Here is a 25,173-nt window from a genome sequence, read left to right as displayed (position 1 = left end):
TGCTTGTTTTGTCTGATGAATTGAAAATAAAATAAATTTTTTTTTAAAAGGAGCACTTTGTGATTGAGTCTATGTAAGTTTTTTTTTTTTGTGCTTTGGTAGGTTGATCCCACAAGATAACATTTTGTGTTATTTGAAATGGGATTTCCCTTTCTATTATTGCTTCTTGGATTTTGTTATTATTATATGGAAATACAGTTGATTTTTGAGGGTATATTATGTAGTTTGTAACTTTGCTGAAGCAATTAATTTTCTCAGTTAGTAATTTTGCTGATTTCCTAGGAGGATCCAAGCATACCATCACATCATCCACACATACGGATTGTTTTATCTCCTCTTTACCTATCATTATGTTTTTGACTTCTTTCTCTAATCTTATTGTGACTGCTAGCATTTCCAAAACTATAGCAAATAATATTGGAAAGAGTGAGCATCCCTCGTATCATGTAGCCCACTTTGTAACTTAACAATAATCATACTCTCTAGAGATGAAAGGGACATTATAGATAGCTTATCCCAACTTCTTAATTTTATAGAAGAGGAAAGTAAAAGTAACCCAAGCTTTTATAATTAGGTGCAGACCCGCGTTTTTAACTACTGGCCTTGGATCAGGGTTTACAATATATTTTATTTCAGTGGGAGTCTGAGGGACTCTGAGGGCAGGCACAGGAGAAACTGAGTCTTCAAGATTTGAAAGCAGGACTGCTTAGTGACAAATTTGAGACTATGTTGAAATTAAGAAGTTGAGAGAAAGGATGATATTATTCATACATATTTGCAACTCAATCCTTTCTCTTGGGCTATTCATAGGAAGAGGTTGTTGGTCTTCTTGTTGTTGGAGTCTTTCCATGTGGCTGACCCAACTTTTAAGGGAGAGAGGGAGAAAGAGGGTGGGAGGGAAAGAGGGAGAGAGAGAGAGAGAGAGAGAGAGAGAGAGAGAGAGAGAGGGAGAGAGAGAGAGAGAGAGAGAGAGAGAGAGAGAGAGAGAGAGAGAGAGATATGAAGGGAGAGAGAGAAGGAAAGGAGAGAGGAACAGAGGGGAAGAAGGAAAAGGAAGACCAGCTAGTGGCATCAAGTAATGGTAGTATGACTGCTGCTATTTCATTGGCCTCTGAGATGCTAACTACTGGGCCTGAGACCAGCCAGAACTGAGGTCAGGACCTGGTGTTGTTGGCCAAGATTTATGGTATTGCTGTTGGAGCATGTTCCAGAGTGCTGGGGTGCACTGGTATCATAGAGTTAAGAGGAACGATTAGTTATGGGAGTTATGTTCATTCAGGAACAGAACTGGGTAAAAGATTTAGGAAAAGGTTGGTCCTGATAGCTCCTTTAATTTAAAAAAATTTACCTTGCTTTGTTTGAATGAATCACATGACTATTAAAAATGTCTAAACTTGAGTCTTATGAAACCAATGAGAACATGAGATGTCCTAAATGTTTCGGGGGTGGGAGGGGAGGGGGGAAAGGAGGCAGAATCGTTGACATTTCTCTAATTTTAACATTTCAGGGCAACTCATCATTTTCTTATTCCATATCCAAAGACCCAGCATTTTATGGAGGCTGTGTTATTGGAAAAAGAAAAAAAATCTAAGATTTGGTAGACTGAGAGTTTTGATGAGCGACGAAAATATTGAAGCCTGTGGGAAAACCTGCATACCTGCTCTTAATACCTGACTAAAGCCTTTGAATAGTGGCTAGAGGCTAGTGTCACCTGGTGGCCAAGTTATGTAGAACATTTGACAGACTTTTTCTGTAGGTTGCAGGGAGCAGAGAAATAAACCAGATGTAGAATTCTACGGTAAATGTATCACTGGTGCACGCTGAACCCATACAAACTGTCCCATTTTTTTTGCATTGGTGGAAAGGAGGGAGAGAATAAGCTTTTATATAGTACCTACTATGTGCCAGGTGCTGTGCTAAGTGGTTTTTTTTTTAAACAAATGTTATCTCCTTTGATCCTTACAACAACTCTTCAAGGTAGGTGCTATTATTATCCACATTTTACAGATGAGGCAGACAGAGGTTGATTGACTTGACCACAGTCACACAGACAGTAAGTGTCTGAGGCCACATTTGAACTCGTCTTCCTGACTGGGCAGAGTGCTCTTATCTACTGGCCCAGCTAGCTACCAGTTCACATTATGAATAAATAGGTAAATAAATGAACAAAGAATAAGCCTAGAATCATAGCATGTTAAAACTAGAAGGAACTTTAAAGATGACTTGGCCCACCTCCTTCTTATTACTGATGAGGAAACTGAGGCACAGAAAAGGGTAGCAAATCACTGAAGGTCATACATAGATCACCATAAATGTTGGGACTTGGGACATGACATAGACCTTTATTAGAAACTCTCCCTTTCTTGTTTTCCCTTTCCCCCCCAACCCTCTCCAGCTTCCAGGGTGCTGCTCAGGGGTCTGCCTTTGATCCTGTGCTCATAGACTCATATGAGAAGTGCCATGACTCTGTAAAGAGGACTGAGAGGGAACCTCATGAGGTCCACCTGGAGCTGGAGACTTGGTATTGGTGATTGTAGGGGCAGATGAAGAGGCATCGGGGCTACCAGCCAGCATACTGGGCCTTGCAGTGTTTTCTGAAGAGTCTAGGGCTGTGGGTGAGGCTGGGGGAACAGGTGAGGTTAAGGGACAGGGTGAGGCAGGAAGCATGGGTGAGGCTTGGGGCATGGGTGAGGAAGGAGCCAAGGATGTGCACATGGGGATGAGTGAGGAAGATGTGATCAAGGATGAGAGTGAAGTGGAGCCAATTTCATGGAGTGGTGGCTCCCAAAGCCGGGGCCCATTGGGGCCCCGCTGAAGCCAGCCATGGATTTCCGCCAGTTCCCTGGTGTCTTCATGCTCCTGCCGTAACCTCTTCCGCTGCTCTAGCAGCTCCTGCCTGGTATCATGTAGCAGCTTTGTCCGGAGCAGGAGCTCCAGAAGCTCCTGCCTGAGACGCCTGTTCTCAGCTTTGATAGATTGAATGTGCTTGAGGAGGGAGCGAGAGGCTTCGCGCTCTGCCCTGCGCACCAGCAACTGCACCTGTTGCCGGGCCTCACGCTCATATGCAGCTTTATCCTCTAGGAAGCGCCCTTTCACACGGTGCAGCAGTTGGGTGTGCTCCACCCGCATGTGCAACAACTCTCGTTCCAGGGTTTTGATCCTGGCCAGCTGCTCCAGTTGTAGCTCCTGGGAGGGTCCAGGGGACCATAGGATCAGCCCCAAGGTGCTGACACGGACAGTCCCCTGTATAGTCCCCTAGGTTTGATATAGGTTATCCCATGTCCAGACCTTTGAGCCAGCATCTCTGAGGTTCAGGGGACAGATATGTGTATGGGGCTAGGACCAATTGAGTCTGATGGTCTTTACAAGCCATCTCTGATGGCACTGTGAAGTCCTCCTTATCTAATCCCTCATCTGCATATTCTTCCTTTTCCCCAGCCCTGGGTGCAACCCCCATCTGTACCCTTGCTCACCCATGAGTCACTGACCTTGAAGGGCTGTAGCAGTTCCACCTGGTATGCCATTTTGGCCGAGCGGTCCTCCATCTCTGTGAGCTGGGAGCGTACTGCGCCCTCGCGACCCTGGTACAGAGCAGTAAGCTCTTCTTGTTGGAAGTGCACCTGGGCCAGGTCTGCACGGTTCTGTGCATCCAGAGTGATGATAAAGTTGGCACAGCGCTGGGCCCGTGAGGACATGAAAGATGCATATTGCCGGTTTTCCTCACGTAGCTGGGCAGCCTCCCGGTCCAGGAAATCATTCTCCCAGAGCACATTCTGCACACGCTTCTCATAGGTATCTAGCTGCTCAGTCAATGCTGCAAACTCCCGCTGTAGAAACTGATAGCGATCCGACAGCACCACTGTCTCCGTGCCATCTGTGCCTGTGCCTCCCGTGCCCCCTGCACCCCGGCGGCCCGCGCCCCCAATCTTCTTCTTTGAGGCCATGGGGTGGGGCCTGTGGGGATATGTGGGACTTCAGGAGCACTGCCCAGGTCATTCTGCCCACTCCCTTGTGCCCTGAGGTCATTATATCCATCCTTCTAGGACCATCCCACAAATTACTCTGTGCTCTTGGGGTCATCTCACCTATTCTTTTATCCCCCTGAGTTTGTCACCCACTTCTTTATCCTCCAAGGTCACACAATCTGGTCTCCCTCCTCCTCCACCCACACCCCAGTCCTCTAGGATCAACCCTCTCATTCCCCTGTACCTGGTAGGAATAAGAGAGAGGGGGCAGGGACTCAATAGGAGGAAGAGGCAGACAGATATTGAGGGATCAGGGGCTACTAACCTGTTCTTTCCTGGTCTGGTTGGAGCCTGATTGAGTTCATGGGGTCACCTCATTTCTAGCTCTTCACTGCCTGGAAGATCCCTTCCTGTGGATGTTGACAGCCAGTCCCTTTAGAAGGGTTTGGAGTTCTGTTGCTATAGAGAAGGTCAAAGGAACTCCAAGGCTCTAAACATCACTTTTACTATTGCATCAGCCTAGACCCTGGCTCCATTCACCCTCTCCACCAATCCCTGGCTATGCAGTGATCACAAGAAGGGAGTACCCCATGTACTTCTGCATGTGGATGCCTGTGGGGCGTTGGTACCCTATGTGTACATATCCATGAAGAGACTCTTAGCAAGGTTTGTGGCTGTCTATGTTCCCCTGATACTGGCAGCACTGAAATAGAAGAATCAATATTTGGGTCCCTTAAGAGGCTCTGAGGTTGTTAAATGCCTTTGAAGGCTTTTTATTTGGGGGTGGGGGTGGGGAAAGGTCAGGGTAGTGGTGATCAGGAAATCTGTGTTCACACAGGTCACGTAGTAGACACTCATTACCTCTCATCTGGTCTATTGTAATCATTTCCTAAATGGTCTTTCTGACTCAAGTGTCTCCCCATTCCAACATTCACATAGCCAAAGTGATTTTCCTATCACATCCTGCTTCTACTCAATGAATTCCAGTGGCTCCCTATTACCATCAGAATCAAATATACATTAAGCATTGAGTACCTTTCTACTCTTTTTCTTTTTTGGGGAAAACTCTAGACTTGAAACAACCCTGAGCTTTTAAGTAGTTATCTCCTACCCTCCTCAGGTTCTGGGGTAGAGGTATAGAGAGCCAAATACTTTGAGGAAAAAGTACCTCCCTATGTCTGTGGGATCATGACTGATCCCAATCGTTCATGAAGGATGTAGAGCTCAGAGGGTCTCCTTAGATAGTGGGGGGAAAGTGGTGCAGCCCAGATGGCAGAGAAAAGGCGTGGGCTCACCTGAGGTCTTCCAAGTTCCCCTCCAAACAACTTTGCTGGCACTGGATCTGGGTCACAGTTCTGTGTCACAGTCCCAGGGGAAGGAAGACCACTAATACACAAGAGTTTGCAGTTGCTGTGGAATGGGGACCCTGGTCACAGCTTCATGGTGGAAAAGGGTAATCACAGTCCAGAACACAGGCCAGGAGAGAAGTAAACACACATCTCCTTAGATAAAACCACCTTGGAAGAACTGAAAACTTACAGACCCCAAGAACTAGCTCTGAAAACAGCTGTACAAGCAAACAAACAAACAAAAAAACCCAACAAAAATGAATCTGATCCTAGAAAGTTACTATGGTGACAGGAAGATCAAAATATAAACTCAGAAGAAGACAACAAAGTCAAAACTGCTATATCCAGAACCTCAAAGAAAAACATGAATTGGCATTAAGCCCAACAAGAATTCCTGAAAAAGCTCAAATAAAGGACTTTAAAAATCAAGAGAGGTAGAGGAAAAATTGAGAAAAGAAATGAGTGATGCAAGAAAATCTTGAAAAAGAGGCAACAGCTTGGTAAAGAAGGCACAAAAAATACTGAAGACAACAACACCTTAAAAATTGAATAGATCAAATAGAAAAAGAGGCACAAAAGTCCACTGAAGAGAAGTCTTTGAAAAGCAGAATTGGTTAAGTGGAAAAAAGTGTACAAAAATTCCTTGAAGAGAACTCCTTAAAAAGCAGTATTGGCCACATGGAAAAAGATGTACAACAATTCACTGAATAAAAGAATTCCTTAAAAAGTAGAATTGGCCAAATGGAAAAGGAGCTCCAAAAACTCATTGAAGAAAATAATTCCTTTAATTGGGTAAGTGGAAGCTAATGACTCCATAAAACTTCAAAAAACAAAGTGAAAAGAATGAAAAAAATAGAAGAAAATGTGAAATATCTCACAAAATTTTCATTGACCTCATCAATGTTCTTCATGATGGGAATATATCCACTGATGATCATGATGGTGTGGTACTTTCCTGCAAGTGACAATGACATTATCATGAGACTGTCATTCACTCCTGTTAGGAGGCATAAAAGCTTGTTGATTAGATTAGCTTTGACTGAGAAAACTATGCCAGCCTTCCAATGCTCCTCATTATGATGATCACTCCAGAAAGATATGTATCCAGCCCCAGTTTTGGTAAACTAGTCTTCATTTGCCAGGGCTGCTCTTTGGATGCCATTTCTTCTGAGTTATCATGCAACAAGAGATATTTGTATTTCAGATCTACTGGATTTTATGTTGTCCATGAGCATGCACACATTCCGTGTACCAATGTTTCTCATTTCTTACAGCACAATAGTATTCATTGCATCACAATCATATACCACAACTTATTCAGCCATTCCCCAATTGATGAGCATTCTTTTAATCTCCAATTCTCTACCACCACAGAAAGAACTGCTGAAAATATTTTTGTATATATAGGTCCTTTTTTCTTTTTGTTTTGGAAAATAGATTGAGAAGAGATAATTTAAGAATTATTGAACTGCCTAAAAGCCATGATCATTTCTTTCAAGAAATTATAAAGAAAAACTGCCCTGATATCCTAGAACTAGAGGGTAAAGTAGAAATTGAAAGAGTCCACTGATCACTTCCTGAAAGATCCTCAAATGAAAACTCCCAGGAATATTACCCAGAAAAACTAAACATATCTCTCATCCATAAATCTGTTAATATTTATAAACATAGGCAATACATTCCATGCACCTGTCATTTACTTAGGATATCTCCTTTTATATCTAGATCACGTATCCATTTTGAGCTTGTCTTGGTGTAAAATGTTGGTCTATACCTCATTTCTACCAGACTGCTTTCTGATTTTCCCCCCATTTTTTTTTTTTTTACCAAATAGTGCATGGTAGGACCTAATAAATGTTTATTGACTGACTGATTAGATTGTCTTTGAAGATTCTTTCAACTTTGAAGTTCTGAGATTCTCAGAATATCAGCTATTCATCTCTTTTTCTCCTCAAAAGAACAAGAAATGGATCTGGAGCTAAGATGATGAAGTAGAGGCTGTAACTCATCTGAACTGTCCCAACAACTTTATAATAACACCTCACTTCAAATTCTGGAAGTGGAGAATCAACAAAAGGTCAGGGTGAAGCAATACCAGACAACCTAGGAACATGGCAGAAAATGTTGATCATACTGAAGTGGTGATCAGGCCTGGGCCATGGAAATGACAACGGTAGGCCTTAAGGGTAACTGCTACAGTGGTAACTGCTACAGTGGCAGCAGAAGCTTTGGGGTCTCTAAATCCACAGGTTGTAAGAAGGGGTGGATAATTGGTCAGAAAGAGATATGCAGGTTGGTTCTGCCCATTCAGAGCAGTCCTCAGGGCTAGTCAAAAGACACAGCCCATAGCAACTCTAAGGGTAAACAGAGTGAATAGGAAGCCCCCTCTGTGGGATCCCTGTCAATCGCCCATTATTTTGTAAACTTGACAAAAAGCTTGTTTGGGTTATGGAGTTCCTAAACAATGAACTCGGCTTGCTGAGAATTTACAAGCATATATAATTGGACTCTAACAATTGGCTTTTAAGCTAGGAAAAATTTAAATTTGAGGTGTTAAGTCCTGGTAAATTTTCCCCTAAACTGTGATTAATGAAAACTTGCTGTTTGAGGTAAAAGCTCATGGCAATTGTAACTGATTTTATTTTAAGTTGTCTGATGGATCATAATAATCCATCCACAATCAATAGTCAATAATCCACCATCTGAGAGAAATGCCACAAGCTACTCAAAGAATGTGATGGAAGTGGAGGTCTGTACTGGGAAAAGCTGAGAGGACAATTTTAGCCTCAGTCTAAGATGGGATTCTCCTGGCTTGGTTTTCCCATTGTGTTCCTTTGAAAAGGAATGTTATCCACCTGGCTATTCCTGAGTCTGACTATGAGATGGACTTAATACTGCATGGTTGGAAAACTGTGAATCATTTGAATTCAAAGGATGTTTTATCCTGTCATATTTGGTATAAATCTTGTCCCTGCTTTATCTTTTTATAGCAAATTTCTATAATCAGAGCAAATGGTCAATAAAAGACAGGCACAATCCAAGTGTGTGAGATCTTGGTGTTTTGACCTGATGTAATGCTAATGAAAGTTAGAGATCTTCCCCACCCATTAATGGGCCTGCCCATTAAGGGAAACTAGAATAAGGGAGACCCGCACCTTTCATTAATTTTCTAGTGAGGCATTGGTTTTCAAGGGTTGTGATGCCTTCTGGCTCTGAAAAGAGTATAAATACTCTGAGGTGAGGTTTTGTTTTGGGGCTTACTCATTACAAGTGTTTGGTCAGAAGTGACTCTGGGCAGCTGCTAAAGATGAACCTCCCCTTCCCCCCCTCCCTCTGCCTCCAGCTTTGAAAACCCAGATGTTGGTGCTTCTCTCTCTGGTAACTATTGATAATCCTTTAATATAAATTTTAGATTTTAGTAAGGGCCAAAGCTTGAATTAAGAAGAGTCTGGACCTAATAGTCTCCCTTGTTATCTTAAGTAAACTCAGAAAATGCCTTTTGTCAGAAAAGCAGACAGGGCTGACTTAGTAACTTCCTTAGAAGACCCTTCTCCTGGCATCTTAGTGATAAGGAAAAACACAGATGTCCTGGGTTGTAATTTCAATTGAAACTTTGTTTACCCTTTCCTGTGTCAGCTATTTCGAGTACCTGTTTAGGACAGGAAGCCTGCCACTAGAGTGGTGGGATTTCCTTTCTTATCGTATGTCACAGAGACTTATGTTTACACAGCCTGGAATCACAAAGCCCAATTGACGTTGCTTTGTTAATTGTCTTGTCTTATTAAATTTATGATTTGTTCAACTAAGACAGTTCCTTTCTCATAGCAAAATGTATTTAAGACAAATGATTTCTGTACCAAGTGGTCACAGTAACCTCTGACTCCATAGTGCTATGACTGTTATCTTTAAGAGGGAATTAATTAATTAATAAATAGTGCATGCCTTTAGTCTGATGTCTTTCCTTTAACCAAGTTTTCAGGTTAGCGGTGTGTAGTGGTCAGACAGTTGGATCTGTCTGCTAATCTGTAATGTATGTATTGCTTATGGCCAGACAATTGGAAGCCCCATCTGTTGGTTGATTTTTGTTTCTCTGAAGTTCAGGGTACTGACTTTTTCTCCTAAACTAAGTGAATGATATATGTGCTTGATTAAAGTGATTGTTGACCCCTCAAAATGTGCTTTCCTTTCAGAAGAGCAGATCTAAGAACCTAAGCACAGCAGGCCCTACTGTGTATGTTGGGGTGCTTGCTGTTACACCTGAATGTGTTGTCATTCCATATCCCAAAATAACTGAAATTAAAACAGAAACATCAGTTTGGTTTGGGAAGGGAATTTCAGTGCAATCAATTTTCTTAGAAGGAGGTAACCTATTTGGCTTAGTCATTACTTAAGTATCCTCCTAAGTCTTTTGTTATAATTGGAGTAAAAGTCAGTTTCTGGGAAATTCATTTGTGTAACTGTTGAACCCAGAGGTGGAAAACTTCTACTTGCAAAAGTGTTGTTACTTCCCACTGGCATCTGATCCTCCTGAAGGGACTGGAATCAGAATGGAAACTTTTTGAGAGAGTAACAATATCATATAATCCTGTTTTTCTTTGTTTCCTCTCCTTCTAATATTACTTTTACTTCTCCCTATATTTGGACCTTAAATATTAAAGTAGCTTGTTAGATGTGCATCTTCCAGACCACAGACCATTCACCTACAGTTGATAGCAAACAGTGGGCACCAGCCTATGTCCACCCAATTATCCTCTGAATGCAGCCTATGCTAGGTTCCATTCAACCTCCTCCTTGGGACCCCCTCAGTCACAGGGACAGTTCTATACCCCTTGCCAGCAGGAGGCAGTTTCAGAAGCTGAGACCTTCACCCCTTACCTAAAAGATTTTAGGTCCCATTTGTTTGAGGGGGGAATGATGGAGATGGGATCTGGATCCCTAAAAGGAAAAGACCATGTCTTTGGGACCTGGATCCCAAAGCCCCTGAACCCAGATTTCTGGTGTTCATTTGATGCATCCATCCCATCCCAGTCAATAATCATTTTAACTGCCCTTTCACTGTACTCGCTAGCTGCTTAACTCCCTCAATTGTCTGCACCTGTCCCATTCCAGGCTATTTGCCACTCCTTAATCCCATCTAGATCTTCCTACAGTCTTTTTGTATAAAATATCAATTTTGCCCTTATCAAATGCTCAGATTCTTAAAATCTGGCCCGCTTGTATTGGCATCATGAACAGCACAGATTCACTAGGAATCTCACCCACCCTAACCCATGTCTTAATAAACTCATTACTTGGCCTGGAAGTAGGTTTGAGTGGTCAAATTCCTCCAAATTTCACCACCCTATACCCTTGCATTTTGGGGTTTCCCGCATCCCTAGACCACAACAGAAGTCATAGAAAGGAACGTTTTTGTTTAATACAAGTGTAGTATCTGGGGTACCCCTTCTTTCATATAAGTTCCCAAAGAAAAGCTATTCTAGGTTCAATGTGTCCTGTGGGTCTGCCCACTTACAATCATAGCTCACAGGTTTTTACTGATGGTTTCACTTTTATTTATCAGCCATACACAATTAGTTCAAAGCAACATATTTTAATGAAATAATATGGCAATAAAAGTAGCAATAGAACATTACTTCAGCAAACCTTGGGTGTACTCTTCAAGAGATTGACACATAGTCAGTGGGAAGAGTAGATGCTCTTAGGTATCACACATTAGGAAGCATAGATGTGTGGTCATATACATAGGGAAACATTATAGTAATGGGGGGAGTGTTTTTTGGTTGTGTTGTTGTGTTACTTTGCTAGATCTGCTCTGCCTCTCTGTGGTTCTCCATTTCTCTTGCTCTCCATTAGAATCACTCCTGCTACCTACTTAGTTGTAGTTTTCATCTGAGATGCCACCTCTTTCTCAAAAAGAAAAGGAATTGGCTCAGCCATCTGTTTTTCTTCTACTAGATTTTACTCCAGAATCAGTTTTAATTATCTTAGCAAGAAAGGCATGTCTACACCAAGCTACTGCACTCAGAACAAGTGGTTTGTCTTCTGTCAGGTCTAGGATTCTTGGTCCCAGTGATGAGATTCAAACAGAGTGGTCAATGAGAAGTTCATTATCTCAAGTACCACTTAAAGTCACTTTAGGAGATAATGAAATTCTAGTAGGCTGGTCAATGAAATATAACTAACAGACTCTGCTCCCCAAGCTGAACAGTGAAGTAATTAATAATAAAAGACAGATAGATAGATAATGCCAGAAATTCTGAACTACTATCCCTGGTTACCTCATCTCTCTGCTCTTGGTAGGAGGATTCTATAAGAATCCCTAACCTCTCCTGGATAGTGAGCATCTTCCTTAAGTGGGGGACATCTTCTCCAAAATGTTGGGGTGCAAGGTCGGCTCAAAAGAATTCACGCAGGCTGTCTTCAAATCAAGTGAAGGAGTTTATTGCAGATAACACAACACACCAAGCAGGCTCCTTCACTCTTAAGGGAGACCCCAGCTTAAGGCAGGACAGCCCCCAAGGGAGGCAGACCCCCAATAGAGAGGGGGACCATCAGGAAGTAAAAAGTAGACTTCAAATGGAGGTCTGGTGGCCACTTGTTAGTGATGTTGTAGAACGAGTTTTTGTTTGGTTATGAGTTGGACTAGATAAAGGAGGATTATATAGAAGGCATTTAATAAACGTTTGGTATATTGTTTCAAATGTTCAGCGTCCAGGTTAGTGATGAATCAGAGTAAGGGCTGACTTTCCTCTGAAAGGGCAATGCTAATGTTGCTGCAATAGCATATGTTAATGAACTAGGAGGCGTGGTGGGAAGGTAATAAGCACACACACACGCACACACACACACACACACACACATATACACACACACACACACACACACACACACACATATATAGCCTACTATGTGCTAGGGCCTGTGCTATGCACTTTTTACAGATCATCTCATTTGAAACTCACAACAACCCTTTGAAGTAGAAGCTATTATCATCTTTTTTTTGATGTCATTCAGTCATTTCAGGTGAGTCTGATTCTTTGTGCCCCCATTTGGAATTTTCTTGGCAAAGATACTGGAGGGATTTGCCATTTCCTTCTCTAGCTTATATTACAGATGAGGGAACTGAGGTAAACTGGGTTAAGGAACTCACCCAAGGCCACATAGGTAGTAAGTGTCTGAGGCCAGATTTTAACTCACATCTTCTGACTCCAGGTCCAGCAGTCTATCTACTAACACTAGTATCTGCTTCTGAGAGAATGCTAAGAGTGGAGTTTGGCTAGTACAGCTAGATTTTAGAGTGCAAGTGAGCCGGAGGATTACATTTTTTTTTAAAATTAATTAATTTAGTTTTAGTTTTCAACATTCACTTTCACAAAATTGAGTTCCAAATTTTCTCCCCATGCATCCCCTTCCCTGACCCCAAGATAGTGTGCATTCTGATTACCTCTTCCCCCAATCTGCCCTCCTTTCTATCACCTCCCTCCATCTCTTTCCCTTCTATTTTCTTGTTGAGTATGATAGATTTCTACATCCCATTGCTTGTATATATTATTTCCCAGTTGCACGTAAAAACAACTTTAACATTCCTTTTTAAAACTTGGAGTTCCAAATTCTCTCCCTTCTTCCCTTCCCACCCACTCTTATTGAGAAAGCAAAGAATTGATATAGTTATGCATGTTCAGTCATGGAAAACACATCCATAACAGTCATGTTGTGAACGTCTAACTTTATTTCCCTCCCTCCTATCCTAACCCCATTTATTCTCTGCTTTCCTTTGACCCCATCTAGGAGGAGTACAACGTTGAGAAGACAGAAGAGGTAGGAAGAAGCCAAGTCATATCAACAAGTATTTATTAAGCAGCTACTATGTGCCAGGAATACAAAGAAAAGAAAACAAACAGGTGCCCTGTCTTCAAGGAACTCACAGTCTAATGGGGGAGATAACATACAAAAACTTGTAGATACAAGGTATATACATGATAATCTCAGAGGGAAATCATTTGCAATGGGAATGGGTGGAAGGACCAGGAAAGGCAGAAAGTGAGTTTTGTTCTGTGGCTGGAAGAAAGTCAGGGAAACTAGGAGATGGAGGTGAGGAGACAGATCATGCTAGGCATGGGAGACAGAGAGAGTTGGGAGATAGAATATTTTTTGGTCACAAACAGCCAGAAGACCAGTGCCATTGGCTACTGAATTTTAGGAAGAACATTTTAATAGCTGTGTGGAGAACAGATTTGAGTAGGGAGAGACTTGAGGGGAGGAGATGCACACTAGAGGGCAAACTTCTTCTGGCTCACTCTCCATAGGAGATAAGTAAGGGTGATAAATAATCTCTTCTGTAACTCAAGGAATCCTCTTGTGACCCAACAGCAGAGGGTTAATCAGGAGAAAGTGGTTTGAGTTTCCATCAGAATCACACTTCAGTGGTGAAGTCAGCACATTTACGATTCTGCATAATATGCCTCATCCGTCTAGGGAAAGACACAAGACCACAGATGCATTGGAATCAACCTCCCAGTCCCTCATCTTCAATATCTTGGCTTCAACAGAAGCAAGGAGAGATGAATTATTTAGTTACTAGAGTTTCCCTTCCTAGTGCTTTCCTAATTGGTTACTAGACAAGGTAAGGAGTTTTCCTCCCCTCCTCAGCTGAATAGTCATAGAAACCATCAGCTAATCAATCAATGAGCCCAAAATGCAAACAAAGTTAAATCAAGCATTAAGAAATTTTTACTATAACTTTACAATGTTTGAATAAGTCCTTAAGCAATTTCATAGGACTGTAGGGCCTTGGCCATTGGGTGAAAGAAAACAACATCACACAGAAAGCCTCCTGTGACTGGCTGAATCAGTCACACTTGTTGGGCCTTATAGGAAAACAGCAAGTCATTCAGGTCCGAGCTTGAAGAGTACTTTGTTGGGGAGGAGCTTGTGGGAGTGGGGTGTGGGAGAAGGGGATTTTCCTCCTCTATCACTCCCAATCAACAACCAAGTCTGTGGACTTACTGGACTAATAGGAGACCATACATACATACGTCTAGGAGCAAAGTTACCCTGCTCCCACCCCAGGACAGACAGGGATAGAGAGAGGCTACCTGAGGGAAGAAACAACTTGAAACAAAATGTAGCAGTGAAGATGGATTCAAAAAAGAAATTAGGTGAATCCCTCTGAACATCCTTCCCAGCAGAAAGTTGCACCCTGGCTACAAGAGCATATCACCAAGGAAGGAAGGAAGGAAGAAAAAAGAAGGAAAACACAAGGAAGAAAAAAGAAATGAAGAAAAGAAGAAAGAAGTGGAGAGAAAGAAGAAGAAAAGAAAAAAAGGAAAGAAAGAAGGAAAAAAAGAGGATTTTGATACCTGAAGTGTGGTACATGTGCCTTCTACATGTGTACCTTGATAGCAATGCACTGTAAGCTTGAACTCATTCTTCCCATGCAAACTTTGTGTATTTGTTGAAGATTTTGCTCCATGTTTTTTGAAGGGGAACGTTTTATACCAACTGTTACTGAGCCATCTTAGTATATGCCTTGGTTCAAAGCTAATTAAATGAACTGACTGATGATCAGTGGTAAGCACATTAATGAAGGCTTCGGAGTTAGTAGCAACAACTCACAGATCACCCCTTGAACCCGAGGCATCAGTTTCCTTCAGGAGACTCAATCTGAGAGTGTGAATGGAAGTTGGTGTTGTACCCCCAGGGGCTCTTCCACAAATAATCCTTACCTCTCTTTAAATATTTCTGCATACATACTGAGGCTGAAATATTTGTGAGACCTTCTCGTAGGCTAAGTTGTAGGTGAGAAAGCAATGGACTACAGATTGTCATTTTCCTCAGGGAGCTCAGTCAATCTGGGGTAATACAATATAAATGTATAGAAAGATGAATAACACAGGTTGATAAGGGTCTAGTAAGAGGTCCATACAATGAAGGGCAAAGGAGGCCAGAGGATAGAAGAATCTCTGAAGATGAGAGTGATTTTGAGGATGAGTTTTGGGACTGAACCTTCATGGATGGATAAGATTTGGAGAAGTGAGGAGGAAGAGGGGAGCATTCAAGTCAGGGAGTACAGGGCAAGCAAAGGTTTGGAAGTTGTACTGAATGATACACATTCAAGGCACTGTGAGTGGACTAGTTTAGCTGAGGCATAGAGTGTGTGAATGGGGACAATTGGAAATAACATATATTGGGACTGAATTTTGGAGGGCTTTGAATACTAGTCTATGGAGTTTGGATTCTCTGCTGTGGGCAGTAGGGGTCACAGATGGTTCTCAGAGCAGGGGAAAGACACGATGTTATTTTATGTGTTTATCTTGTCTCACCAAGACAATTGCAAGTTACCTGAGAGTGAATGACATGTCATACAGTTCTTAATCACCAAGGCTCCCCAGAACACAGGGAGGGAACATAGCCATTGCTTTATTGGATTGAAGGATGCGGGTTGTAAGGGTTCCAAGTACATCAGAAGCTAGGGAATCCAGAAGGGGAATAAGATACTAAAGCACTAGCCAAGACACAGGGGCTTTAGGGCCTCTTATCTTCTTCTTCTCCTTTGCAATTGATAAGTTTTGTTTTAGCTACTTTTCTTTCTAGTTTACCAAACTTGCCTGAGGTCATATAATCAGTAAATATTAGAGGCAGGTTTCAGAGACACAGGTCCCCTCTCTAAGACACATCTCTCCCCTACAGCAGGAAATCTTTTCAGGGGCAGGATATCAGATTGGCTTTGGCTCCCCTGGAGATCAATTAGGAAAGTATGCTTATGACCTGGGGGGAGGGGAGGAGTGGGAAAGGGAAAAATGGGAGAGGGCAGAGAGAGTGATAGAAAGACACGGAGAGAAACAGGCAGAGACAAAGAATAAGAGAGAAAAAGAGACAGAGAGACAGAAAGAAAAAGAGAGAGAAAAAGAGACAGAGAAAGAAAGGGAAGGACACAGAGAGACAGAGAGATAAAGAGAGAGACAAAGAGATACAGAGACAGAAACAGATTCACACACAGAGAGACAGATATGGAGGGAGAGAGAGAGAGAGAGAGAGAGAGAGAGCGAGAGAGCGAGAGAGAGAGAGAGAAGCAGAAAGGGGTCATATTACCTTGTCAGTGGCAGGAGCAGGAGACAGTGGTCATATATGCAGAAAATGGCAGATGACAAATAATCCAATCCCAAGTTTAACAGCAGAGAGGTTAACATAGATCAGGAAGATTATCCAAAAGAACTGGTCCATCCGGTTAAACTTCTCTTTGTAAACAAGTCCTGGGGGGTCAAACCCCAAGGCCCATCAGCTGAATCCCTGTCCTGGGCATGTCTGGGTCCCTGGTTTGTGCTTCCATGACAGATCTGCAAGTCCCAGCCTTCTTGCAGAGCAAAGCCTAAGGCTGGGCTGCACAAAGCACAAAGGCACAAAGCCTAAGTCAGGGCAACATGGGAGGGGAGTGATTAGGAGAAAGATAAGGGATCAGGGTTGCATAGGAACTGGGGAGCCTTGAGTTCTAATTTCAATTTGTTCTCCTCCCCAAAACCCATTCCCATCTCCCCCCAACCTTTTACCTCCACACGTGTGTGACACCCACAGATAAAAAATGGCAAGGCCAATTTCAAATGCTGAAGTCACAGCCAGGATTCCATTTAACTCCCGTGGCCAGGGAAGGATTTGGATAGTGTTTTCTGAAAGAAGCCCCAAGAGGTGTGACAGTAACAGCTCTGACCTCCTTTATTCTCCTCCATACCTCTCCTTCCCATCAGTTAAGGAAAGACTTCTTTTTATGTCCTACCCTGCTCCAGGTTTGCAATGCCTCTCCCTTAAATTGCCTTGTATTATTTATTAAATATTTTGAATATAATTCAATAGTTGCCTAATTGTTCTCCTTCTTTCAAGTCATACCACACTCTAATCCATCTTCTGCAGAGTTGCCAAGGTGATTTTCTTAAAGCAAAGGTCTATGTCACTCCACTACTCAGTAAATTCCTATATTTGTCAATTAAAGCTCTTTTCAACCTTGCCCTATCCTACCTTTACATTGTCTAAATGCATACCTGACTTTCCCTTACTTACTGTATCACCTACCCACTGTTTCATACACCCCTCCCCCCTTTATGCTTTTACACAAGCTGTTCCCCATGTCTGGAATGCTCTCCCTCCTTTCCTGTGCAGATTGAGGTTGAAGAGAGGGACAGGGATCTTCTATTACTCTATCCCAGGACACAGCAGAAACTTTGCATATATAGTTGGGGCTTGATTCACACTGGCTCAAGAAAAGTGATTGAGCTCTGAAGGAAGTTAAAGATTTGGCAATGAAGCAGTGTGTAAGGAGTACATTCTATACATGGGCAATGCTGTGCAAAGGTATGGTGAGTTTGGAGAACACTTCTGTGTGGCTGGAATATACATTGATGAAGGGTAGTAGTGGGGGGTAAGTCTAGACTAGAATAGGATTCAGGATAGAGAGCAGTTCATCTGAAAAAGATCTGGGGTAAAATAGCAAATGGATAGAAAGCTTAATATGAGTAGGCAGTGTGATGTGGCAGCTGAAGAAATCAAGCAGATTTTGGGCTGCAATAAGAGACTGCTTTCAGGACCATGTATTCTGCCTCCACCAGCCTTCATCTGGAATAATGATCAATCTAGGTACTGTAGTCCAAGAGGGATGTTGATAATCTGATGAGTGTCTAGAGGAGGGCATCCAGGTTGGTGAAGGACCTTGAGTCAAAGAAACAAATTTAACCTAGTCCTAATAATGAAAGTTACCCAAGAATGAAATGGGTCACCTTGAGAAGCAATGAGTTCCCCCTCATTTGAGGTCTGGATGACAGATCTCTTGTGTGTTAAAGTGGTACTTCATTTTGTATATGCGTTGCCCTAGAGTGCTGCTGAAATCCTTTACAATACTGAAATTCTGTGATTCTGGGACTGTAGGATGGATGGGGGTTCTTACACCTCTCAGGGCCCCTCTGTTGATCAAATACTGTGTATATGTGGAGAAGGGGAAGTTGGGGATGGGGTAGAATAGTGACCTTGAGAGGACAGGTATGTTCGGTTGAGTAATTTTATGGTAGGGATCTGGAGGAAGTGACTTATGGGAGGTTTTAGGGGAGTTCAGGAGTGGTTGGAATTGTGCTAGGACCAATCGACAGTAGTTGAGGGATGGATGAGAAGCCAGGACTCTGACTTCTCATCTTCTTTTTTGCCCTTTCTGGTTGACCTGCCCAAGTATGCTGGAAAGCTGCTGTTAGCCCCTCCTCCCTTATAATTACCTCTGTCTCGTAGGATAAAAACCACAGAAAAGACAAGGGACAGAACCCTCTCTGCAATAATGATCTCAATGAAGATGACCAACCAAGGTCTCACCTCTTGCTCATCTCCCTCACCTACAAGGAAATGGTTTAATCATTATCTTGGAACATCAGTTTTCTGTCACATGACAGCATATTAGACTACATTAATAGAAGATTATAATAATTTTATCCAGAAGTAATTCCATTGCCATTAAAAGGAGGCCAAAATGGCCTAAAAAGCTCCCAGTCTGCTTGACTTGCCTGGCAGAGAAAGCATCTTCAATTACTCCTTCACTAATGGTTCCTTCTCTGTTGCCTACAAATACAACCATGCCTCCCCAGCCTTTCAAAAACTCTCACTCTCACTATTGTTATCACTGATTACCATCATCCTATAGCTCTCTTCCTTTTCTCAGATTATTTTCCCATTTACACACAGTATTTATGCACTTCGTCTACACTGTATTCAAGACCATCCTTGATGAGGGCATTAGTAAGGAATAGGAAGACTTTAGGTCAGTGATGATCATATCTTTGTAATTGTGTTAATTACTAAAAGATGTAGAGATATGGGATGTTACTGAGCTTGCTGTTAGTTGATTATGATAAAGCATTTGATTTGGTAGAGCAAAACAGTTTTAAGTGTCTCCCCTCCACAGACCTGAATCATCCAAGATTCCTTTTAAGGTATAGTAATAGAAATAATCCTATTCAGTGATGCTCTGATCACAACCACTGACCAGGCAAGGCATAGAACAGAAAAGTTTATGTTGGCCAAATGCATCAGGATAGCAATAGAAGAGATAGTGTACAGAGTACTGTGCTGGGTTGCAATTCTCATCATTGGGGGAAATACAGAGAGATAAGAGTTTCAGTAATAAAAAGAAGATGTTTTCCAGAATGAAGAATGTAATAGTTACACCAACATCTACTGTGGTTGTACTACGTTTAGATGTGGTGTTTGGCTCTCAGAATGGCAATAGTACTAATAAAAACGCATCTGAATAGTGCTTTACAATTTACAACATACTTTCTTCACACCAACCCTTTGAGATAAGTACAGCATGTATTATTACTAAGGTTCAAAGCGATGATGTCTTGTCCATGGTCATACACGTTTGTAAATGAGATCCATGGGTCTTCTGATTCATTTTCAATTCTCCCCACCTCTTTGTCACAAAAGGTATTGAAAAGCTAGACTGGCATCAAGGGTTTGGAGGATATTGGGATCATGATATCAGAAGATCAGTGAAAATATTCTCTACTTTCCTCCTTCTATGGAGGCCGTTAGTAGAGACGAGACGACCACTTATAGGTGATTCTGTGGACGGGATTCTTATTTAAAGCATGAGTTAGACTAGATAACCTCTGAGGTTCCAAGATGCTAAAACACAACTTTTGTAATATCCACTTCCATGCCAAGAGGGTCTGACCCACATTATCAGCCCAGGTATGGACTTAACCAAATGGCTTTTAGGATATCTATTTGAAGCTAAGGGTACCTTTCAAATGGCATCGGATAAGGGGAAAAAGACCGGAATGCTTGTTATAAAAAATACTTCATTTCACTGGGCTTTTGGACAGAATACAATGGCAGAGCAAAAAACTATGAGAGGAGGATAGGAGAAAGGAGAAAGAAAAAGGTAAGAGGTGACAGAAGTTGGATTTCTGCATAACACCTCATAGAAAACAGTTGGGGACAGCTTTTGTCTTCATTAGGGTCTTGGCAGCAAAATGCTAATTACAGATCAAACCCATTATGACAAGTAGCAGATGATTGGAGTGGAGAAATAAGTCTGCTTAGCAGCCCTGGGAATAGTGCATATTTGAGAAAACTCAGGAGAGACAGCAGTAAGAGCAACAAAGAAATGAGGGCTTTAGTTTTAGCATGTGTTGAGGAAAGTTTCTGTAGTTGAAACAAAAAGACTGCCTTTCTCAAAGTCAACTAATCACGAACTGCATGAATAGAAACAAGGGCTGTTTTCCCTTCTAAAGTAGGACAAAAGCTCAGAAGCAACTCCTTTACTCTCTAGCTTTTCAGGGAGCATGAAGAATTCCTTGAAAGAATGGAAATGCTTTAATGGTAAAAAAAAGGTAGGGAAAAAAACATTCCCAAGAGATTGAAGGGAATCATAGACTACGGAAAGAAGTTGGAGTATAAAGAATGTGTCATAAAGAAGGAAGGAAAGGGCTTATTAAGCATTCAGATCTAGGTAATGGATATGAAATTCTTGCTATGGAATGTGGAGCTAAACTCTCTGAGGAGGAAGCAACTTCTCATGATCCATGGAATGTTGTTGAGGATCCAAAGTTGCTCCCAGGTGAGAGTCATTGAGTCCTCATTAGAGAAAGTTGAGACAAGTAGCATTGGTTGGAGGTTCTTAGCTGAGGGGCACCAACCTAAAATGATCAATAGAGAAGTCTACTGCCTTCTTGCCATGTGTGTCCATGATATGATGGAGGGCCTGGGACTAGTCAATTCTGTAACTACTGCTCACCGCTGGTGATTCATGTGGATGTAAACTGTACCACCAGAAGGCACTGAGATTTCTAAGAATGATAAAGTTCTAGACAAGAAACTTTAGGGACACTGGAGGTATTTTCATTCCTCAATTCCTCATTCAATTAAAATGGGGAGGTTTAGAAGAGAAAATCAACTTTGAACTTCCCAAGTGTGTCTGACAAAATTGTGAATAGGACCTGGCTTTCTGAACATGTAATGATGTAAGAATAATAGATTTGTGACCAGGAATGGCATATTCATACATGCATACACACATATACATATGTATAGAGAATAAACACATGCACACCCACCCCCCACACACCCAGGACTGAACAGAGAACTTCCCTCAACTTATCAAAATGAATGGTCACTTTCATTTCTTGTCACTTTTGACTGGAGCACAAATAACGCAAGCAGTATTGCTGATGATTATCATCTTGGAGAAGAAACTAAAAGTCAAAGGGTCATGGGTTATGTTTCCCTTACAGCTATCTCTTAAAGGAAAGAGTGACAGGAGTGAAGTAAGGTGATAGAGAGTACTGTTCAAGTCACTTGGTCCAGATGAACTATATTCTCATGTCCTGAAAGAACTGGCAGATGCAATTCCTAAATATTAATATCCAGTGATATTTGAAAGATCACAGGAAAAGAAAGAGTGCGCTACAAGATTAGAGAAGGACAAGTGTCTGATTTTCAAAAAAAGAGAAAAGAAGAGCCTGAAAATTATAGTCTAATGAACTTGATTTTGTTGGGAAAATTTAAAAAAAATGAAGGATATGGTTGGTGAGGGTTTAGAAAAGGAAGAAATGATTACAAAGAGCCAGCATGGCTTCAGTGAGAACAAGTAATGTCAGATCAACTTCATTTCCTTTTTCGATAGGATTACTAAAGTAGTAGATGAGGGAAATACTGTGGATATAGTTTACCTAGATTTTAGCAAAGCTTGTGACCAAATATTTCTTACCAGTATTGTGGTAATACTCCACATCCTCCTCCCCTGCATTCCCTCTTTTACCTTCAAGGTACCCTTTCTTCCACTCTTTCTTCCTTTCCCCCTGTTCATTTCCTTTCTCCTTTTTCTTTATCTCTGTTTCAGACCTCAAGGAACTGCACTGCCTGCTCTGGCCACTAGCCCCAAGTTGTCATGACTCAGATGGGAAAAACACTCTCCCAACCCTTCCTATAGGAGCTCCAGATTTCCAGAACTGCACGCCTAGCTCCTCACCTGAGACACATAGCTGCACTGCAGCTTCTTCTTGATGAGAACCTGTGTCAAAATGACACTTATACCATCCTTCATCTGAGGCTCTAATGTTCTGTATCTTCAGGGTGACATTTCCACTAGTGATGCCATCTCTCACCAGCTCTGTCCTCCCTTGGTAATCAGGGCTTTGGTCTTTAAACTTATCCTCCCCATCCTCATAGTGATGCACAATTTGTAGTGATCGACGCCAAATCACTTTCATGTGCTGAGCATTCTCCTGGGGAGAAAGGTGACATGGTAGGGCTGCTTCTCCCCCTACCTGGGCCTGGATGGGTTGTGTAGGTCCAATTACTGAGAACTGCTCTATTGAGGAAGAGAGGAAGAAGAGAGAGGTGTTCAGAGAGGATCAATGCAGAAAGTGAGAGGGAGAGTGGGGGAACCTATAATGGGAGAGAGGAAGGCATCTGGAGAGATGAAGGGACAGAGCCCATGGAGAGAATTAAGGAAGAAAGGACAGGATGATGAAGGTACTGAGAAGGCTTCCAGAAGGAGAGAAGAGAAATTGGGATGCTATTGGAAAGGTTGATGGTTAATGAGGGAATGAATTGGAAAGTAATGGGAGTGAGCTGGGATGGCAAAATCTCTCTGTTTATTCTTCAGAACAAAGCTGATAAATCCAGAGAGCCAGACAAGCAAATACTTTTACCTGAAGCCAATGTGTAAGTCTCAAGGAAGAGGAAGATGAACAAGCTGGAGAAAAGGGAGCCTGAAGGAATGATAATCTCCATCACACCTGAGGGTAAAAATACATCAGAGACAGGGTATTTATGTCGGGGAAGGAGCGTTTCAGTGCATTAGAGTCCCAAGATGTCCTACCCAGACAGGCCCATGGTAATGGGAGGAGTACTTAGAAAGTGAAACCTTAGATTCATCTACCTTTCATTCCACCTAGGATGGTCCTCCAATCCTCTTCTTCCAGGTTCATTTCCACCCACCTTTGTACTCTTGCTCCTACTCCTTCCTCAGTCTGAAATGCCCTGAATTTACCCTTTCCTTCCTTTCAGCTCTTTCCCTCTCTCCAAGTCTTGCCCTCCAAGAAGCCTGTTCTGACTGCATTATCCCATAGGAATCTCTCAACTAAGGGTGAATATAGCACAATTATTCACCACTCACTTCTTATGTGGGAACCAGGGGCCATTTCCAGTCATACTGATCTATGTCTTGCCTTTTTTTCTGGAGGAGAAAGTGAGGCTTGGGAATTCACACAGCTCTCCCTCACTGAAATTCAATTCACTTGCAAGTCATGGCATCACCTTCCTGATATCATGGTCCTCTTTGAGAAAGAAGGACAAATAACCTGTGAGTAGTCCAAACTGACTTACTGGGGACCCAATTGGCCAGTTTCAGTTGGGCAATGCAGCTCATTCCTTCCTTCCTTTTTTCCTTCCTTACTTCATTTGTTCCTTCCTTCATTCATTTACTTGTTTACACATTCATTTCTTTCTTCCTTTCTCCCCTCCCTCCCCTTCCTTTCCCATTCATCATCCCTCTCCCTCTGTCCACATAGGGTATCATATCCTTACCTGCCAGTGCTCTGTCCAAAGGAATGTAAATTTTGATGCCTGAAACCTAGGAAGATACCTTGGGTTTTACAGGCTAGATTTCTTTCTTAAAGTGTATGCCTTAACCAAAATCACTCTGGCTCTCATTGATTGATCAACAATAGGTTCCAGTGTAAGCCCAATTAGTGGTCACTGTTTGGGCCCTGATGGCTCAGACTGAATGTAAATAGTAACTTTCTGTTTTGTCCGGAAACCCTGAGGGTCTTCCCTTCCAGATGGATTGTTTTTTGATTAGGTAAAAGAGGCAACTTCTTGGTTCATTTTTTAGCTAGCGTTAGTCACTCAATGGGCACTACCTCAGTCAAAGTGAGAACTTGGAAAGGCCTTAGCTTAAAAAGGCCAAAGTTTTCCACTACATCCTGGCCCATCTCCAGTAATCCTGATCTATATCTTGCCACTGGACCCAGATGGCTCCGGAGGAGAAAGGGAGGATGGTGACTTTGGACAGTACTCCCTTAATTAAATCCAATTCACTTGTAAGTCATGGTGTCATCTTCCTGACGTCATGGTCCTCTTTGAGGCTTACATATCTGGGACTAAGGGGAGATTGATTTCTCTCAAGAGAGAGACTGGACTCAGGCTGGCTGGCTGGACTAGGCAAAATAAGGAGTGGCAGGAAAGCTAAGATGGGAAGCTAGACTTACCTCATAAACCCCACTGAGGTGTGCTGTGTAAGTGCTGTATCTCTATAACTTGTCCTGTGCAGAGCTGTGCACTGTGTCCTCACAGTTCAGGAAATCTACTCCTGTGCTGGGACTGGTGGCAGAAGGTGACTCTAGGGATATTACTGGGCCCAGAAGTTGGTTCTACAGCTACAGTTATGTTTTCTGTTCTCCTCTGGAGCTTGTATCTCCATCCCTGAAACTCCACCCCTCTGTCTGGGGCTGTGTTCTTCTGATAAGCTTAACCCAATGGCATGAGCAGAGAGATACAGTTCAGAGACTAGTAGCAAGAATAACTTTGATATTGAATTAACCTCTTCTGTGGAAAACTTCTGTCTATGCTGCCAGTCAGATCAAAAACTGAGGTTTAGGACTGAGTCCACTGGAGCAGGATAAATGCATAGCTTATGGGAAGTGTGAAGTGAGGGACTTGGGAACTAGAAGGTGTGTTTTATGAGTTAAAGAGTCAGTGTTGGGGATGGACAAAGGCAGAGGTGGGGAAGCAGTGGTCTTAAGGCCACATGTGGCCTTCTAGGTCCTTAAGTGCAGTCTTTTGATTGAATCCAAATTTTATAGAACAAATCCTTTTATTTT

At 42.3% G+C, this 25,173-nt stretch overlaps 2 protein-coding genes and 1 long non-coding RNA gene across 3 annotated transcripts in view; 1 reads left to right on the top strand and 2 right to left on the bottom strand.

Annotated features, from left to right (window-relative positions):
- Positions 1-2,315: 2,315 nt before the first annotated feature.
- Positions 2,316-4,505, bottom strand: CCDC166 (coiled-coil domain containing 166). Its single transcript, XM_072602565.1, has 3 exons — positions 4,291-4,505; positions 3,489-3,954; positions 2,316-3,186 (listed from the first exon to the last, which is right to left on the bottom strand). Exons 2-3 carry the CDS (start codon positions 3,942-3,944, stop codon positions 2,437-2,439), a joined length of 1,206 nt encoding a protein of 401 aa, XP_072458666.1. The 5' UTR covers positions 3,945-3,954; positions 4,291-4,505; the 3' UTR covers positions 2,316-2,436.
- Positions 4,506-4,546: 41 nt separating this feature from the next.
- LOC140500239 (uncharacterized) overlaps positions 4,547-25,173 on the top strand; it is a 56,798-nt gene continuing 36,171 nt past the window's right edge. Inside the window, exons 1-2 of the long non-coding RNA XR_011965659.1 lie at positions 4,547-4,631; positions 13,103-13,132. This is a non-coding gene — a long non-coding RNA (uncharacterized lncRNA). The remainder of the gene's footprint in view (positions 4,632-13,102; positions 13,133-25,173) is intronic.
- Positions 13,195-23,343, bottom strand: LOC140500238 (butyrophilin subfamily 3 member A2-like). Its single transcript, XM_072602566.1, has 6 exons — positions 23,002-23,343; positions 22,317-22,658; positions 18,565-18,678; positions 16,861-16,977; positions 16,406-16,566; positions 13,195-13,785 (listed from the first exon to the last, which is right to left on the bottom strand). The coding sequence occupies exons 1-5, from the start codon at positions 23,081-23,083 to the stop codon at positions 16,436-16,438; spliced, it is 786 nt and encodes a 261-aa protein (XP_072458667.1). The 5' UTR covers positions 23,084-23,343; the 3' UTR covers positions 13,195-13,785; positions 16,406-16,435.

This window comes from Notamacropus eugenii, chromosome 4, assembly GCF_028372415.1.
Source record: "Notamacropus eugenii isolate mMacEug1 chromosome 4, mMacEug1.pri_v2, whole genome shotgun sequence".
In the NCBI taxonomy this organism is placed as follows: Eukaryota; Metazoa; Chordata; class Mammalia; order Diprotodontia; family Macropodidae; genus Notamacropus; species Notamacropus eugenii.
Note: the sequence above shows the minus strand (reverse complement) of the source record. Positions and strands in the feature narration are given on the sequence as shown.

Coding starts and splice junctions, on each gene's coding strand:
- CCDC166 (XM_072602565.1), bottom strand. CDS start 3,944: ATGGCCTCAAAGAAGAAGATTGGGGGCGCGGGCCGCCGGGGTGCAGGG. Junction 3,187..3,488: donor AACTGCTACAGCCCTTCAAG/GTCAGTGACTCA, acceptor GGACCCTCCCAG/GAGCTACAACTGGAGCAGCT.
- LOC140500238 (XM_072602566.1), bottom strand. CDS start 23,083: ATGGAGATTATCATTCCTTCAGGCTCCCTTTTCTCCAGCTTGTTCATC. Junction 18,679..22,316: donor AGTGCAGCTATGTGTCTCAG/GTGAGGAGCTAG, acceptor ATTTCCTTGTAG/GTGAGGGAGATGAGCAAGAG. Junction 16,978..18,564: donor TTTTATCCTACGAGACAGAG/GTAATTATAAGG, acceptor GGCTTCTTTCAG/AAAACACTATCCAAATCCTT.